This window comes from Schistocerca piceifrons, chromosome 2 (genome assembly GCF_021461385.2).
Source record: "Schistocerca piceifrons isolate TAMUIC-IGC-003096 chromosome 2, iqSchPice1.1, whole genome shotgun sequence".
Lineage (NCBI taxonomy): Eukaryota > Metazoa > Arthropoda > Insecta > Orthoptera > Acrididae > Schistocerca > Schistocerca piceifrons.
Genome location: NC_060139.1, coordinates 285,562,201 through 285,580,226, shown reverse-complemented (window position 1 = coordinate 285,580,226; position 18,026 = coordinate 285,562,201). Strand labels below are relative to the sequence as shown.

The 18,026-nt window shown below is 47.1% G+C and overlaps 1 protein-coding gene across 1 annotated transcript in view; it reads left to right on the top strand.

Annotated features, from left to right (window-relative positions):
- The window catches only part of LOC124775331, a 159,050-nt gene that overhangs the window by 89,154 nt on the left and 51,870 nt on the right, over positions 1–18,026 (top strand). The window contains exon 5 of the mRNA XM_047250163.1: positions 11,703–11,793. Coding sequence (XP_047106119.1) covers positions 11,703–11,793 — 91 coding nt within the window. The remainder of the gene's footprint in view (positions 1–11,702; positions 11,794–18,026) is intronic.

Here is an 18,026-nt window from a genome sequence, read left to right as displayed (position 1 = left end):
GTTCTAGGCGCTTCAGTCTGGAACCGCGCGACCGCTACGGTCGCAGGTTCGAATCCTGCCTCGGGTATGGATGTGTGTGATGTCCTTAGGTTAGTTAGGTTTAAGTAGTTCTAAGTCTATGGGACTGATGACCTCAGATGTTAAGTCCCATAGTGCTCAGAGCCAGTTAACTTTCCTTCTTCCGCACTTGAGTGCTGCTCAAGCATACACAACGGATATGTATGAAAAGAAAGCGTGCCGCTAGCGCTTGTATGGTGGACGAATAATATTTGAGAAACAGAGACAAGATGGGGAAGGGGTGTTATGGTAGCACCGATTTGCTGCCAAACTCAGCTTTTCCGATATTGTTCACGGAACTCTGGAAGATAATTTTTTTTATAGTTCGACATTACTGTGGTGTCCACAAATTTACGCCAGTGACGCGCCCCTAACTTGTCGAGTTGACTGCAGTTTAGTGCTTGGGACGCCTCACCAGTACGTTCATTTCACGGCGTGTAACTGGAGCTAAGTACATTGCAGCCGTACTTCTGGAGCTGTGTGTTCTCACGACTTCATGTTGCTGCGTTCTCTCTCTTTGTGCTCCGCAGTTGCACTTCGGCCACTTGTCGTTGCCAGCGCGGGGCGCCAGTCTTTTGGTGGAAGTCGGCGGGTTTAAAATATTCGTCAGTGTGCGAGAGGGCGGCCAGCCGCCGAGTGATTAGGAGCGGGCGGAGACCGGCTCGTTAAGCCGGAAGAATGCCGGCTCAGCTGGCCTATCGATCAGCCATTGTCACCGCGGCCACGTGACCGTCACATTATTATACGGCGCGGCGCATTGAGTGCCTCGCGGGGGACACACTTGAGGCCTTGCAGCCGGCACCAGGCGCTGCCCCCCTGTGCGTGCGCGCTCGTGTGTGTGTGTGTGTGTGTGTGTGTGTGTGTGTGTGCGTGCGTGCGTGCGTGCGGCGGCGGCGGTCGCTGCGGCCGCATTAATAATCCAGGCGGCGCGCCTCCTAATGATGCGGTGGACTCGTGTTTGTTCTGCAACTGTGTGGCTGGCCGCTGGCGCTGTGTGCGGCCTCCGCCCTGCCGCCGCACCGTCACAGACACGCGCCGCGCGCCGGGGACAAGGCAGCGCCAGCGCCGCTCTGTGCCCTCGCCGCATTTCCCAGAGTGTTGGCGGCTGACATGCACATCGCTGCGCTGTGTTGCGCCGTTGTGTTCCAGGTGGGACTGGTTTCCAATCACTTTCGTTCGAGGAGTTTTAATCGCGATGAATGGTGGCGTTTCACGCTAAACCCCAGTTTCACCGTCCTGTCTTACAGACACGTTTGACTCCACATATTCGTATTTAATCTGGAAACTATAAGTTTTTGTTGGAACTGCGAATTATCTACACCGTGACCAGTTACTAGATTTCAGCACAATTAATCGCGACGCGTTTTAGGACATTTTGATTGACCATCGGGTGACACTGTTGGGGAAACTATCACTCGGCGGTGGAGTAACGCATTATTCGCAAGACGGGGCCTCGGGGGCGTGATGTGGTGCATCACGTAGCTGAGGTCACGGCACCCATGTGGAGAAAAATCACGGCAACGGGCAGATTATACATAGGTTTCCACTCCATCAACGTCAGAGATTATATCGTGGTACCTCGATGCCACAACTGTGGTGACCTGGATCACATCCTAAGGCTGTGCACCAGGGAATCGGCTTGCACTAAGTGTGGCACAAGTGGACACAACCGCAAAGACTGCAAAGCAGCTGCGGTCTGCGTCCCGTGCAAAAACCGAGGGAAGAAGTCGTGCGGAGCCTCGGGGCGAAGTTGCCCAACATACAGAATGTTGGAACAACGACTTATCTCGAAAATCGATTATGGCTGATCAAAGCCCACCAAATAGGATGCCAAAACATAAATCCCCAAGTAAGAGGAGGCGGGACGCTATGAGGGCATCTAAGTTCAAGAACTTCCTAGTGGCGCTTTCAAGTGCAACTAAGATAGAAATAGTAGACAAGGCCATACAAACGGAGCCCTATATGATAGATAAAAATATACAAACAGATCCTCCAGTAATGAACATAGATCCCGCCCCTCGACGACGGGAAACAAAGCCGACATTCCATCCAAAGCGGCAAGAGCATCCTAGGACAGAAATATCCGACATAAAATCTAGAGAAAAACCCGTTCAAGACAGTGCTGTCACTAGCACAAGCTCGAAGCCCACATTGCAAGACACTCCTGTGGTCAGATTGCCACCCGTGGACCCGGTAAGGGTATATCCCAATATCGAGTACACGATGCAACTGGCCAGATTGGAAGAGCCGATTATCCTGGCCACTGCCTTACGGCATGTGGTCCGTGTAGGACACGAAGAGGGAAGAAAGGTAACCTTCTCAGTAATGGAGGCTGTAGATAGAATACAGCTCAAGTCAGTGAATCTCCCCACTGATTTCGGAGCCCTGCGGGACTTACTGAAAAAAGTTTTTGAGCGACGTGGTGAAAAGTTTGACCTTCAGGACATTTACGTACAGGCCGTACTGGCAAATGGACGAATTGCTTTCGACTGGAGTAGGACCTGGCCGGACGACCATATGCACACATATTTTCCATGACAACAGAAATAACAATTGGACAACTGAACACGCATAACAGTCGACTTGTTATGCAGGAGCTCCGTAAAGAGGTGGAGGAGAGGAGACTAGACGTGCTCTGTCTACAGGAGCCGTACTCCCAAGCTGGAAAAATAGCTTTTGCTGCTACAACTTGGCAGATTGTCAGCGGAAATGAGGATCCTAGAGCAGCGATAGTAATAACAAATAAACTCCTGAGGACAACTACGCTTGCACAATTCGCAACTCGTCACTGCAACGTCGTGGAGCTCCAATCACCAATGGAAGTAATTATACTCATAAACATGTATTTTCAATATGGAGATGAAATAGAAGAACACCTGCAACATCTGACAAGAGTCACCACGGCGTTGCGGGGACGAAAAATAATAATAACAGCTGACATCAACGCAAAATCCCCCCTATGGTACAGCGGCACCAGAGACGCGAATGGTGATAAAGTGGAGGACTTTCTAATGGCCTCACAGCTCGTGGTAGCAAACAAGCCGGGTAATCCTCCTACCTACACAGCAGGGGGAGGACAAGGCACGAATATAGACGTTACCCTTACGTCACACAATGCAGCCAATCTAATTAGGAATTGGACAGTTATAAGTAATGCCACCACGAGCGACCACAACTTAATAACCTTTACCTTAAGTGAAAGAGAGTGCCGCTGGGCCATGGGGTGGGAGGTGCAGTATAATTATAATAAAGCAAACTGGGAACTTTTAGCGAGGGAGTGCGACATTCCTGCATTACCAGAAGGTGATGGACATGAAGACATAGACATAGACAAAAGAGCCGAGGAACTGGTGGCCGCAGTACATAGAGCGGTGAGGGCTGCCGTACCAACCAGGAGGAAGGCCGTGGCGGCCTCGCCAGCACCATGGTCGCCCGAATTAGAGGAGTTACGTCAGTCTGTTAGAAGGCTAAGAAGAAACTACCAGCGCAGTGTCGTCTGGCTGGAGAGACAAAGATGGCAGTTACGATACAGGGAGGCAAAGCAAAGTTTCCAGAAGGAATTACGCGAGGTGAGACTACGTAGCTGGGAAAGCTATGTGCTGAACCAGTTAGCCTTAGATCCGTGGGGTCTCCCTTATAAATTGGTACGGGAAAAAATCCGCTCTCCCCTGGAGCTATCAACTGTCAGGCGAGGGGATGGGATGACGGAGTCTTGGCGGGAAACTGCTGAGGTCCTTCTCCAGTCCCTGTTGCCTGACGACAATGCGGATGGGGAAACTGAAGACCAAAAGCAACTGCGTGATGCATATTTAATGGATTACAACAACAACACGGCAGTCTACCCATTCTCGGAAGAGGAGGTGGCTGCGCAAATAAAATCCCTCAAAAGAGGGAAAGCTCCAGGACCAGACGGCATTGTGGCTGAGGTGGTGCAATTTCTGGCACCCCAGTTGGTCGCACCGCTAACTCACCTCTTCAATGAATGCCTCCAACAAAGAAAGTTTCCCAAGAAGTGGAAAACCGCTAACGTAATTATAATTAAAAAAGGACCAGAGAAAGATCCAACTGAAGTCAAATCCTACAGACCAATATGTCTATTAGACCTATTTGGGAAGCTCTTGGAGAAACTGCTGGCTAACAGATTGACGGCTCACCGGATACTGTGGGGGATGAGCAGCAGGCAGTTCGGCTTCAGGCCGGGGCGGTCGGCATCTGATGCCATCGCTCTGGCGGCCGAGGTCTGCGGTTCGACCCCGCATAAGTATGTCGTCGGCATCATGGTGGACATCAGTGGCGCCTTTGACAACCTGTGGTGGCCTTCGCTCTTCTCCTGTTTACGGGAGAAAGAGTGTCCAGGGCCGCTATATGGGTGTCTGAGGAGCTATTGTAAGGATAGGGAGGTTTGGCTATCATCCCCTAGCGGAAGGATCGGAAAAGTAATCACTAAGGGGTGTCCCCAAGGTTCCGTATTGGGGCCCCTGTTCTGGGACGTGCATATGGAACCCTTACTAGACGAACTGCAACAGAGTGAAGAAGTGCTAGAGGTGATAGCCTACGCAGATGACCTCCTCCTGCTGGTCGGTGGTCGTAGCCGAGAGGACATAGAACCGAAAATTGAAAGGGCAATTGACAGACTGCACCAATGGTGCCTCAAAACGAAAATGAAAGTTTCTCCGACTAAGTCTACTTATCTATTACTAAAAGGTCAGCTTATTAGAAATCCTACAGTGAGAATTGATGGCTCACCAGTTCTTCGGCGACGTGAGGCGCGATATTTGGGAGTCATAATTGACGAGAGATGGAACTTTGGAAAACACATAGAAACCGTAACACAGAAAGCCTTACAGTTATTAAACAATCTCATTTCCATTGGTCATAAACGATTTCATCTCCCCCCTCACCTCATCAAACTTTATCATAATAGCATCCTGACATCAGTAGTGGGTTACGGCTCGGGAGTCTGGGCGCACAGGCTCACGCGGGTCGTGCCCGCCATGATAGTGAGAAGAGTCCAGAGAAATATGATATTAAGATCAGTAGGGGCCTACAGGACATCACCAGGGGGAGCTCTGTTAGTTATAATGGGGCTCTGCCCGTTAGATATCAAAATAAGAGAACAAGCCGCATGGTATTGGGCGAAAAAGGGAGATGGAGGAAAAATAACAGATATTATGGGTGTGAGAGTAGAGGATAAGAGGGAGATAAGAAACAGAGGGGGGAACTGTGGCAGAGGAACTGGGAGGAAGATGAAACGGGGAGAAGAACATTCCGGTTTCTACCTAATGTTAAAGAACGCGGGACCATGGATTATTTCGAACCCACACGAGGACTCATCCACTTTCTCACTGGTCATGGACCCTATCCGACATACTTATGTCGGTTTGGGAAAAGGGCAACCCCCGAGTGCGACTGTGGCGCAGCGGAAGGAACTCCCGAACATGTGGTTTTCGAGTGCCCTCTCTTTAACGACGTGGCGACAACATATAGAGATAGACTTCCACACAACGTGACATACGACCTTCTAAGACAGGAAGACACTTTTCAGACCTTGAATGCTCTGGCAGAAGAGGTATCACGGAAAGTTCTAATAGAGTACCTCAGGGATCAAGAGTAAATATCAAATTTTCAACCAACCAACTGATTAAGACCTGATCCCAATCCCATACCGCCTGTGCGTGGAATGGCCGACTGCATCAGTTGGAAACCGCCACGTACGGGATTAGGGGGATGGGATCAATCACACCAACTATGACAATGCACCAATTATGACGTAGGTTAAGTTAGTAGAGTAGGACGTAGATTAGAACACTAACATAGGAAACTGCAGCGATTACTAACCTTGGCCAGCCCAGTGCCAGGGGCACGCTCCTCGGGGTTAGCTCGGGGAGCCAGGCCTTTCCAAGTAGGTTTGTACGTACTGGCACACCTGTGACGCTGCAGTTAGTAGTCATTCTTAGTTTAGAAGTAGGTTAAATTAACTGCCCATTGCTACCATAGGAAATTAACACTAGATCAGGAACTTAACAAGTAGTAGTTCACTAACACAAATTGTAAAAAATTATAGTGTCCATAGTTACTGTAGAAATTCAACACTAGCTTAGGAACTTAAATGTAGCGCACTAACACAAATTGTAATATCAGCTGCAAAAATATTCTTCTGATTCATGTAACAATTACGGCCCACTAATCATATCAGGAGGTGGGCTAAATATGTATAATTAATATTGATGTTAATAAAGAATTTTTTTTTTTTTTTTTTTTTTTTTTTTTTTTTTTTTTTTTTTTTTTTAAAAGCGCCATAATTATGAACATTAAGATCTAGTGACTTGCTGCGAAGTCTATCCTTATTTGTAGTTTTACTCGTGCGATGAGCAGCCCGATCGTGTGGAAACGTTATATCTGACGACTCCGAGCTGACTTTCAACAGTATTATGTTGTGTAGGTACTCCAGTCGGTCTTGCTACTTAGTTCCTTATCCCATTATCACAAGCAGGACATTGTAGTAAGTCATCGATTCTCTACAGTTACTCATTTGATACATCGTTTGATGCAAGGGAAAGAAACTGTCCAAGCTGTTTCCAGAAAAGCACCCCTGCGACGCTTTGATGTATTCACATACTACACTGATTTTTGTGCACGTTGCTCGTATCGCTCTCCCGACTTAGTGATTGGAAGTCCGTAGTAGCAGTCGTCACAAAATACGGCTTGCTTCATTCTTGCCGGCCAGAGTGGCCGAGCGGTTAAAGGCGCTACAGTCTGGAACCGCACGACCGCTACGGTCGCAGGTTCGAATCCTGCCTCGGGCATGGATGTGAGTGATGTCCTTAGGTTAGTTAGGTTTAAGTAGTTCTAAGTTCTAGGGGACTTATGACCACAGCAGTTGAGTCCCATAGTGCTCAGAGCCATTTGAACCATTTGAGCGAGCTTCATTCTTATGCCTTGTTTTCTCCACCTCCACTTCATCACGTAGCAGAGCCAATAAAAAAGGATGATTTCCGCAGAATAATCTATCTTGAAGCAGACAGTTTAACGTGATGTTTCGCTCTCAGTTCCTAATACCTTCTCGTTTACCCTCTGTGCATGTGTAGGAGTGCTAATAATGTGATTCCACAGTAGGCTCGGTTTCTTTGTTACTGAACCATTAAGCTCCCACTTGTAGCGCATCGATTGCATTCGTCGTTAGATCTACAATAATTAAATGCGTCTCTATTCTCAAAAGTTCCTAAGATAAGTTCTTACATGTGTCCGCGGTTTTACCGCTAATTTTCGTAAGTAATCCTGTAACACATATGAACTTATAATTCATTGTTTGATTCCGTTGTCCGTTTATGGCTGGTTGGTTGATTTCGGGGTGGGGACCAAACAGCGAGATCATCGGTCCCGTCGGATTAGGGAAGGATGGGGAAGGAAATCGGCCGTGCCCTTTCAAAGGAACCATCCCGGGATTTGCCTGAAGCGATTTGAGGAAATCACGGAAAACATTAACCAGGATGGCCGGACGCTGGTTTGAACCGTCGTCCTTCCGGATGCGTTTCCAGTGTGCTAACCACTGCGCCACCTCGCTCAATAGCCCATGTATAAGTTGCGTGTCTCACATAGCGGCACTCAGGCGGTTTTGGATGCAACATGGAATATAAACGTTATATCTGTGCATTGGTTCTACGTTATGCTAATCTTTTCTTTCGTGGTGAGAGGCTTTGTGTGTCTGCCCAGTTTCGCTAAGAAAAAATGATATGGTTGAGATTTTGAACGTTTGATATAGCAGAACAGCCTATAGTTTTTTTTAGCATGACCAGCACCCGTTCTCTCGCAAAAAGGGACTACTGTTGGATATCTGCTTAAAAACAATTTGTACACTTTTACCGCCCTTGTTACGGATAATTTCATTACATGCAGAAATGTTATATGATATTTTTTAATGTGAACTCCGATTACTGTGGAATAGTATTGAACAATATACGCTCATATATAGCCAGTACAATTGTCGGGATAATGATGTACTCTGCTAAAAACGTATTTTAAAGGTTCATTCGCGTTAACATAGAATTTCTAAACTTGACCCGATTTTTTAATCTCGTTTGGAGCCTCATTACGCGTGCAGTTAGTTACGGCGCAGCAAATGCATTTCATTTCCACACCGCGTGTATGTGTAGCGCCCGGCGCTTCACTGAAATGAAAAAACCGTCGCAGTGATTTTCCGCGATGTACACATGGGTTCGGGTATGCCTCTGGCGAGCAAATGGTCGAAAATGGCTCTGAGCACTATGGGACTTAACATCTATGGTCATCAGTCCCCTAGAACTTAGAACTACTTAAACCTAACCAACCTAAGGACATCACACAACACCCAGTCATTACGAGGCAGAGAAAATCCCCGACCCCGAAATTCCGCAAATGGTCGGTCAGTGGTGTTATGTCTGCAGCCACTACAGTTGACTGTCCCTTCCGTTCTGTTCCGTCTGCCGACGAAGTTCGGGTAATGAGGAGGGTGGGTGTGTCTTTGGCTGCATATGCGTGCTTTATTCAGAGTGCGCCCTCTTCACCGGCAGAGCACTCCAGCCGGAATTCCCCGCTGTGAATCACCACGTGGCCCTGCCTCCCTTCCGCAGCCCCGCCCGGTTTCACGGTGATTAAATTTATATACTGGCAGGCGGCAGGGACGGCGTCCAAATGATCGCGTCTCAGACGTGAATACTCTCAAGCAAGAGCCGGCTGGCCGAAATAGGCTCTCCAGTATCGCGTACTTTTGTTACCGTGTATCAGCGGAAGAGTTTACTCTGTACCACCTCTTCTTCTCCTGCTGCCACGCAGAATGTTTTAATATATTCCGATTAATAATTTTGTTTCAGTACTTGCAATAATACCATTGTTCATGCGTTAATTACAAGGGGAACCTAGTGCAGCCTTTAAAAGCAAAGCCGTCCTCACCGTCAAGGTCAGTTTGAATATCGCAGTACTTATTAACCCTGAGTGCATAGGATGCCATGAGTTCTTCCCTTACTTTCGCCTGCGAGGCGGTTATTCAAGCAGTACAACGTGGCCTGGTTACGGGCCAGGACAAAGTTTGAACGACATGGCATAAAACGCCAAACCTTATATTGGTTTCAACGTACGGATCATCACTATGTTCGCCTGAAGAGACGTAATAGCCTGCCTCACTGCATCTATCGTAGCGCTCCACTCTCTACAGCGAAGTAAAAAGTCGAAGTCATATGGCAGGCACAATACTTTGCGATGCCGGCTTGACAACACAGCGGAAGCCGTCAGTGCCAGGTTCCCACTGGTATATTACTGGCGGGAGCATTGCCATTAGCCAACCAATTTAAAAAACTCTGTAGGAGAACCACAAGAAAACATCTACATCGTGACTACCCCACCGCGATTTAAAATCGTATACGCCCCCCCCCCTCCCCCCCTCTTCCCCTAATGTGTTTCCGGTCTCTCAGTAGTTACTGCGCCTCCTCGCTCTGTTAACGTAACAATTTGTCATATTGCAAGATGGCTTTACAAAACATGGTGTGCAGAACAGTATAAATATTAGTTTGATTCTAGATGCAGATTAGGTCGAGCGATAATGTTGCCTACAAAGTTATACCACCTTGCGATAGGAATTTCGTAGTCTGGGTTAGTTTGTTGCTTAACTCAACGGCTGTACAGTTTTTATGATGAAGTGTAATGATCATTTCTGCATGTACGAATAGCATTTGGTGGCATACTGCGTTATGTCTCATTTCTGGGACTGCATTTGGACATTTCTTTGCCCCACTGTCTACGACAAGGTCGGTTCTGGGAGGAGAAAACCTTCGGCTTAGAGCTGAGGACGAGGCTTTCCATAATCCTCCTAAATGGATGGTGTTCAGAGCCGACTGGGTTGATTTTAAAGGCAAGTACTTTTCACACTATGGCCGATGTTTCCAACAACTGTTCCAGGAAAAGTAATTAAAGTCCTGCCATAAGGCAGCACTGTAAGCAGAAGCAGGAAATGGCCAATGTGAATGCTTACGTTCTGTTCCTGATTCTCACTGGCTGAAAGGCCTACGTGTTAAATAATTTCATGGTGGGGTTTGGAGCTCGCGAAATCGAGCAGTCGGCCTGAAGCACTCGTGGAGTTGAGGTGGGATATCGTGAGCTCTCAAACGGATTTTGTGGTCTGAAGTGTTAACATTTCGGAAGTATGGAGTTGGTGATCTTTCCTGACCAACGAAGTTACTTTTTGGGCCAGAAAACTTACAAACCTTTCGGAAGTGCGTTCCCTTGCGCGGGCGTGGAATTCTGTTTGGGCACTTTCTTGTTTTTCTCGGCGAGTTTTGCGAATTAGTGGGTGGGCTTGTTCGGTGAAAAGAGAGGCCGCAGAGCAGAACGTGGTACCATTAGCTAGCTGGAGGCGGTGACGGAATTGGCTAGGTTTAATTCGTGCCAGTGAATTTCATTGTCTGTCTAACGGCTTCCAGAAAAAAAGTTTTACTGTATTTCATGTAATTCTTGACCGAATTGAAATATTTAAAATGCTGTCATAACCTACTCATTAAAATGTGTAATCTCGTGTTAAACGCTTAACATAGTAAGACCAGTATTACAGTTAGGAACTGAGTGCATCTCTCGATGCATCGTAACACAAGGCGTGCAAATTATCCAGACTATATTCATTCAATATTTGAGAATGAGAGCACTTCGTGACTTCGAACAAACTTTACGCATAAATTCAGACTTTTACGAAACTTTCTCTCGCTGACGCACGTCCCCACCACCCCCTCCCCATCCCTCCAAAAAAACTGTTTTTACTGATTGCGTTCGCAACACATTTTGCTGATACTACTCACATATACCACTGAGTGAAACTGCAAAATTGTACGATGCGTAGTTCAGGAGACGTGACGTCACAAACATTGAGAGGCGTGGTAAACTAGCGTTTGCTTAAAACGGAGCGCAAATTATGCAGTATAAATTCATCCAGAGTTTCGTAATGAGAGCACTGTAAACATAATCGCAAGCCTTCTCTAAACTTTTCCTTGCTTACTTGCTTAGCGACAAATATTCAACACATTAACTCATTTGCAAAGTAATCAGCCGTTTGTAGTGTTTTATACATGCCGCTCCATTATTTAAAAGAACCAGGGGTGGCTGTAGGGGGGGAGGATATTGCTTCATACTGATTTGAGATATGTAGCAATGAGAGAATTTATCTGGGTCCGCCAATAAACATTTCCAATTAAATCCTTCGAACAGTACGGCCAGATATTTCGTTTCGCACGCCGCAGGTGATCAACACTGAGTGGATTGTGGCCGCGGCCACGAGGGTGATTTCGTGCGACGCTACGGGGACCCCTGGTTCTTCCGGAAATTGAAAGGCCCAGGCCCGCAAGTCCACACGCGCCGTTCAAATTTTTCGCTAGAACCACATCTCACGTTTGAAGAGCGCTCGGACGTTGTTATTAAGACGTAGCACTGTAGTTGTTGTGTTTAAGAAAGATGGCAGACTGCGAGCAGCGAGAAGACTTCTCCTAGAGCTTTGCCTTGTTATGTACGTGTTCTGGAGTTTTCAGCTGCAGCAAATGTTGGGGACGCTTCGTAGCCGTGGCGGCGGCAGTGAGCGGCAGTTTGCTGATGGCTGATGCTGACCCAGCGCGTGTGCTGTTTTGTTGCAGGCCTGACGCGGCCGCCCATGTACCCGTTCTCCACCGGCCAGTACCCCTACCCCATGCTCAGCCCGGAAATGTCGCAGGTCGCAGCCTCATGGTGAGTAACAAAAGAGAACACTACGCCAAGACTCATGGAGAAATGCGAGATATTGTCCATAACAAAGTGAGAGAACCGAATAATATCCCCCCTTTTTTACGTATTACAAGTGTTCCCTTATATGTGTCGCCCTGCCCCCCCTCCTCTACTGATTCTGCAGATATCAAATCGACCGATAAACAAGTTCTTCCCACGTTCGGCGCAGTATGTCCTTATCAGTCTGTTCAAGAGCACTGTTGATGCGAGCCGACAGTTCTGGTAGGTTTTTTGGTTGGGGAGGCGTAAACACTGAATCTTTCACATGACGTCAAACAAAGAATGTCGCTTGAGGTTAGATCGGCAGAGCGTGTAGGTCATGACATGACTTACTGATCATCAACCCCACGACGACCGATCTAGCGGTTTTCAGTTCTCTATTTAAGAATTCACGAACATCATCGTGCAAGTGGGGTAGAAGCTCACACCATCGGTCTCCAGTTGTGGCATAAGTCAGTTTTCAATCGTGTCCAGATATACGTGTCCTGTAACAGTCTTTTCGTAGAAGAGAATGGGACACTAAACTTTAAACTGTCATATTGCGCAGAACATCTCAACTTTTGTTGAGTCTCGAATGTGCTGCACGATGTCGGAGGGATTCTCTTCTCTCAGATTTGCACATTGTGCCTTTACACTGGGCCATTGACAAAAAAATGTTACTTCATCACAGAAAATGAGTTTATCGCAAAACTCATCTCCTTTACACAAGCTGTTGCAACCGTGCCGAAAATTCAAAGCGTCTGACTCCATCACTGGGAGTCAGTGCTTGTAGCAATTGCAAGCAGTAATACCTCAGTTCGGTTGTGGTATGTTCAGCTCTCTGCTTGCTCTGTTCGTCAACTTCTGCTGGCTACGTGCGAAAGTCACCCGCAGCCGGTCAACCGTTTCTTCACTCACTGCAAGCCGACCCATTGATTTCCCCTTACAGAGGCATGCTGAAGCTTTAAACTGCGCTTGCCATCGCCGAACGGAGTTGGCAGTTGGTGGATCATCGTTAAAATTCGTTCTAGACTGTCGTCACACAATTGCGGCAGACTGATGTAAACGCATTACAAGCACAACGTACACTTTCTCAGCGCTTGCTGCCGCCATTCGAAGACAATCGTGCGACCAATATGTTCCCACCATCGTACTGTATATCTTGTGTAGGGGTCATGAGAACAACATGAGAGAGATTAGGGCAAGTAAGGAGACGTACAGACAGTCACATTTTCCAGAAAGAAAATATGGAATATTGGTGCGATGCACATCCGTCGTGCTCTGTTCCGTGGCTCGCTTATTATGCAGGTTCTCAAGTAGTATATTTTTAGAGCAGCTGGCCTATTGCCAGTGCATGTTCCAGGGCTAAACCCTATGTGATAATGTAATGATGTGTTGCTTCTTTGTCTTATTTTTGTTGTAAAGTTGTTGAGCGATGTATTGAAAGTAGGCGAAGCCTTTTTTTTTACTTCTGAAACGGTAGCTGCTAGTGGATGACTTAGGATGGAAAACCACCTCTCTTCGTCTTGCATTTCCCCCACCCATATAGTCAAACAGCGCATCGTTTTCTTGTGTTCCCTTCTCCTCTTTAATTTTAATTTGTTTTCGTGTTTCCCACCTGCTGAACGCTTTATAGCTGTCTCGTGAGAATCGCAGATCGAACACAGCCTTGCCGGACCAGCTTTTGTCCTCACTTCGCGAACATTTGACATAGTGTTTCGTCTCTTAAGTTGATGTGATCGTCGCCGAAACGGAAGGGGTCGCACAGAGCATGTGGATGGAAAAAATGTCTCAAGGTTTTGCTGTATGTATGGCATTACCGGTTATTCTTAAAAAAATAATAATAATAAGTATTGTGCCACTCTTCAAACCGGAACCGGGTGGGGGTGTTAGGATAGAGCTTGAAGATCAGACGTAATTGGCATACGACCAGTTGGGACAAGAACTGCGAAATGAGTAGGGCGGGCCTTGAGCGTTATGGATGTAAGGAAATATGAAAATCGTGGCACGGGATAAAGTTGCAAATATTTTTAAGTTACCCATCTTTACCACAGGTCAGCTCGCTGGATGGAAAAAGGGCTTCAGTGATTTTCACTTGGCATTATTGCGCAGTTTTCTTGCAGCACGGCTTCATGTAAGCAGTGAATAGCGATTTGTTCTCTGGCTCAACTATGAAACTCGACTTACGTACAGTTTATGGAGGCTGAATGGCAAGCACTTGAAACGCCATCAGATGATGCATACTTTACTTTTATTTGCTAGGTATATGTAGCTAGGATCTGCGCAGCGTGTGTGTATTTAGTTGGTGATTGAAAGTCGCAGATCTGCTAGTTTAGAGATTCGAGAAGCAGTTTCCATATCATCTCTTCAATATATTTTAGCTCTCTAGGCATCTCGTATGCAATCTTAGCGCACTTAATAAAAGTGAAACGTACATTGAATGAACTGAAAGGATTGTATGGAAAAATTAGCTGGGATGTTCGGCCGCGTGGTAAAAATCTTACTATTGACGCCACTGCGGCAAGTTGCGCGTCTTTGTGATGAAGACGAGATGAAGTGACGAAAACACCCAGTCCCCAAGCCAAGGTAGTCTCAGACTTGGCTGTGAATGAGACCACGGACTCCACGATGTAGAGACAGCGCGCTATCTAGTAGACCACGAGCTGCGGACAGTCCATACCGTTACCCTGAAACAGTTTCACAGAATCCATCCGAAGATGAAGTCATGGTATTTTCTAATCACTTATAGGCGCGGATACTCTTCATAAGAGGGAAGTTGGACATATATTATAGCCGCTGTTTGAGAAGTTCGTAAGCTTTTTTAATTATTGTATAAGATAGTGAAAGAAACAATGGGGCTTCGGGCACCACTGCAATGGCCGCCGAGAGCAAGTATAGAAACCGTTTACGAGGCTTGATTTGTGAACCTGAAGAGCGGTGGTGACAAAAAGTTTGGGCTGAATACATTCTGTGTTACCGTGCAGGGAAGAAGCAATAGCTCAGCCGTGCTGGGCGTATTTCACGGCTCAGGTGTTGGGGTCTATTCACAGGAATGCTCCTCATAATGTTTTGTTTCTGTAATACCTGCGCCAAAGGAAATCATACGACAGCTAAAGTACTTTTCCTGGCTGGAAAATTGCTTGAAACTAGGAGTAGTGGTGGGCTCTGAAGCAGTACTGGCAGCACTAGACTCCGACTCGTTCTGTACTACTTCAGTTGGAGTAGACTTTCTAGCACTCGAGATCATTCCGCGTCCCTCCTACATTAACTACAACAAAGGCTTTCCAGAAGGATGCTCTCAAATGTGATTCGGGCTAATCGCTGTCATCTCATTTTAAGGGAGGACGTCTTCCGTAGGTCTTCCCCGTTCTGTTCACTCCCCCCGGAGAATTAAACGAGGTTTAAGAGCGGAGAGGGGAGCCTGCGGGTTGGTTGCGCGCATCCCGCCTTATTAGGTAGGCATCGGCTTTAGCACGGTTAACTGCGGGCACAGGCCCATGACGGAAGCTGCGTAATTGTGAAGGGAAATGGCCGGGAAACGGCGCCGCAGCGGGTCCCATCGGAACACCGTCAAATTGTGCGACCCGCCATTGTGACGCAAGCTCCAGGCCTGGCCTGTAGGTAGGTCGCGCCACCTCGCTACTTAGCTGCCGCGGCCCACGTGCCAACAGCCAGCCTGCTGGCCACCCCAGCCACACCGTGACAAACCGCAAGCAGAAGGCGCGTACGCCCTGGCCTACGTGCTCCTCCTTTTACAATGTTTTAAGCGAAGGGGGCTCACTTCCTGTAAGTACAGACACAGCGACTAATTTAGAGGAGCCAGACTGGCCAGCTGGAAGTAATCGAAGCACTGTGTCCAGAAAGACAAGTTGGTGTTGAGAGGGATGTAAGGCAGCAGACAAGGTTCCAACTTATCACCAGTGTTATTCCATCATAGGCCAAAGAAGCAGTGGAGGACGTACAAGAAAATGTTCGGAAGAGGGGTGAAAGTGCAAGGGGAACAAACGGATGCGGATCCTGAAAACCGCCAACTACCTTCTTTCTGGAATTCGAAAATAGCAAAGGAATGGGCAGCACGCTTTGCACGTAATATGGTGTAAGAATGGACGTAGCAGAGACGGAAGTGATTAGTAACACCGGAAAAGGGGAATAACGGGAAAGTAGTGGAAGAAGTGAAAGAATTGGAATGGGGAATAAATACCAAAAAATGCAGCTCCGCATTGTATAAAAGATTGTTTCATGCATGATAATTGCAATCTGTCGCTATAATATGGAAACATGGAGGACTGCAAATAAGGAAAGAACTGCAATCATTTGAAAACTATTGCTATCAGAGAATGTTAGAAATTAAGTGGTCAGGTAAAGTAGGAATTGCTACAGCAGCCAGCAGAAATAGAACATGTTCAGGAAGGAGCAATGGTAGCGGCAGACAGAGACTATAATGCGTAAAACAGATTACAGAGTAACAGTTACATAAGCCCCAAAACGTTAGCATAAAGTAGCTAAAGATGGAGAACAGCTTTGGTCTCTGAAGTGTCGTATATGTAGAAACCATGAAGGTAACTAACAACAGAATACGAATCATATAAATGATCATTCTTCCAACAGCAAGTAATACGCAAAGTACCCTTTGCCATGCACTTCACCATGATTTGCAGAGTGCACTTGTAAATAGGAGTGAATTCGTATATCCTTCTCACTTACTAATACCAAGGCTGTGGTATCATTTAAAACACACATTCTCCCAACGGTACTCTGTGGAGTGGAAGTAATTCGCAATCAGAGAGGACCTGAGTAGTTAAAATTATATCTATAGTATATTGTTCAATATACTACAGTTCAATATACACACATCAAAAAAAGTTTTGCATCACCTCAGTTCCGAAGAGTTCCAGAACCTGTACAGAAAATTGGAACAGAGATCAACATAAAAAAGGCGTCTTTCAGTTACGACAAGCAAAAGTAGAGTTTACATCCTAGTTAATGATAGATGATAGAGAAAGAAAAATGTAAGCAAACCCTGCACGTCATTCCATGTGTATGGCCCATCTGCGTACAGATTCCATGTTCCAAGTTGATAAACATTTCGCAGCGTGTGGAGCTCCATGACGGCGGTCATCCTCTGGCCGGTACTCCCCAACTGTGAGGGGGGCTATCGAAGACACTGCGCAAATAGTTCGCAAATAGTTCTCGGTATCGGGGTGTACGCTCAAGTGTGCTATGACTGTCGTGGAGAAGTTGCCAGTAATCAAGTGCCATCTTCTCATCGTTTCGAAAGAGGTAGTATTTGGACATGCCTTTAAACCATGTGAGCGCGTGAGTCTTCGCAAGCGGGAAATAAGTATCCTCCGGACAAAGGAGGAGCCTTGGCTCGATTATGCGAGGCACGGTACGTAGGTAGCAGGCGAGGATCTTCTGCACTAGCAGCCATACCTCTAACGCCGATCCACATGTTAATTGGTGTTCGTCAGTATCCACGAGGTGGCAATGTGGGCAAAGGGGGAATCCGTTATCCCAATAGCATGCAGCGTTTGTCTGTTACAACTTTCCCATTCACAACCTGGTACCAAGTGGCTCGTACCCGCGTGGGGAGGAACGGCTTCTGGACCGCTCTCCACACTGCAGGCCATAGGGTCGTCGGGCTTTCCCTCTCAATCACATTGCGAGGGGTGGACCTTAGTAGCAAACTGTAAATGTGTCTCACCTTGGGAGTGCGATTGTTGGGAAGGTTTGGGTGCACGTAACTATACTCAAGAATAAATGCCGAGAGAGTGAGGGAGTAATGTGCGCAATCGTGACAGGTGGCAGAAGAGACGCCGGCAGCAATTCCTCTAACAGATGTCCCGTAAGGGAAGCATCTTGATGGGTCCACAATTTCATCATTGTGCACAAGTATAACGCTGTAGCTCTCGCTCGGAGTCCCAGTCCGCCATCACGCGGAGGGAGGGAGAGTGTTTCGTAGCGGACTTTGAATAGGAGTCCGGCGGTAAGGTAATATACAAACGCTGCGTGCAGTCTGTGTGCCATCGCTGCAGATATTGGTAGAACCTGAGCCATGTGGATCATCTTAGTCGCCCCGTGAAGGTTGAGGTATTCCACACGGTGTAGGAGGTCCATCCGTCGAAGTAGGTTCCGGCGAACTTCTGTGCGTATCGCCTGGAATAATCGTTTATAGTTCATGGCAGCTGTTCAGCGCACACCCTAATTAAATGTTATGC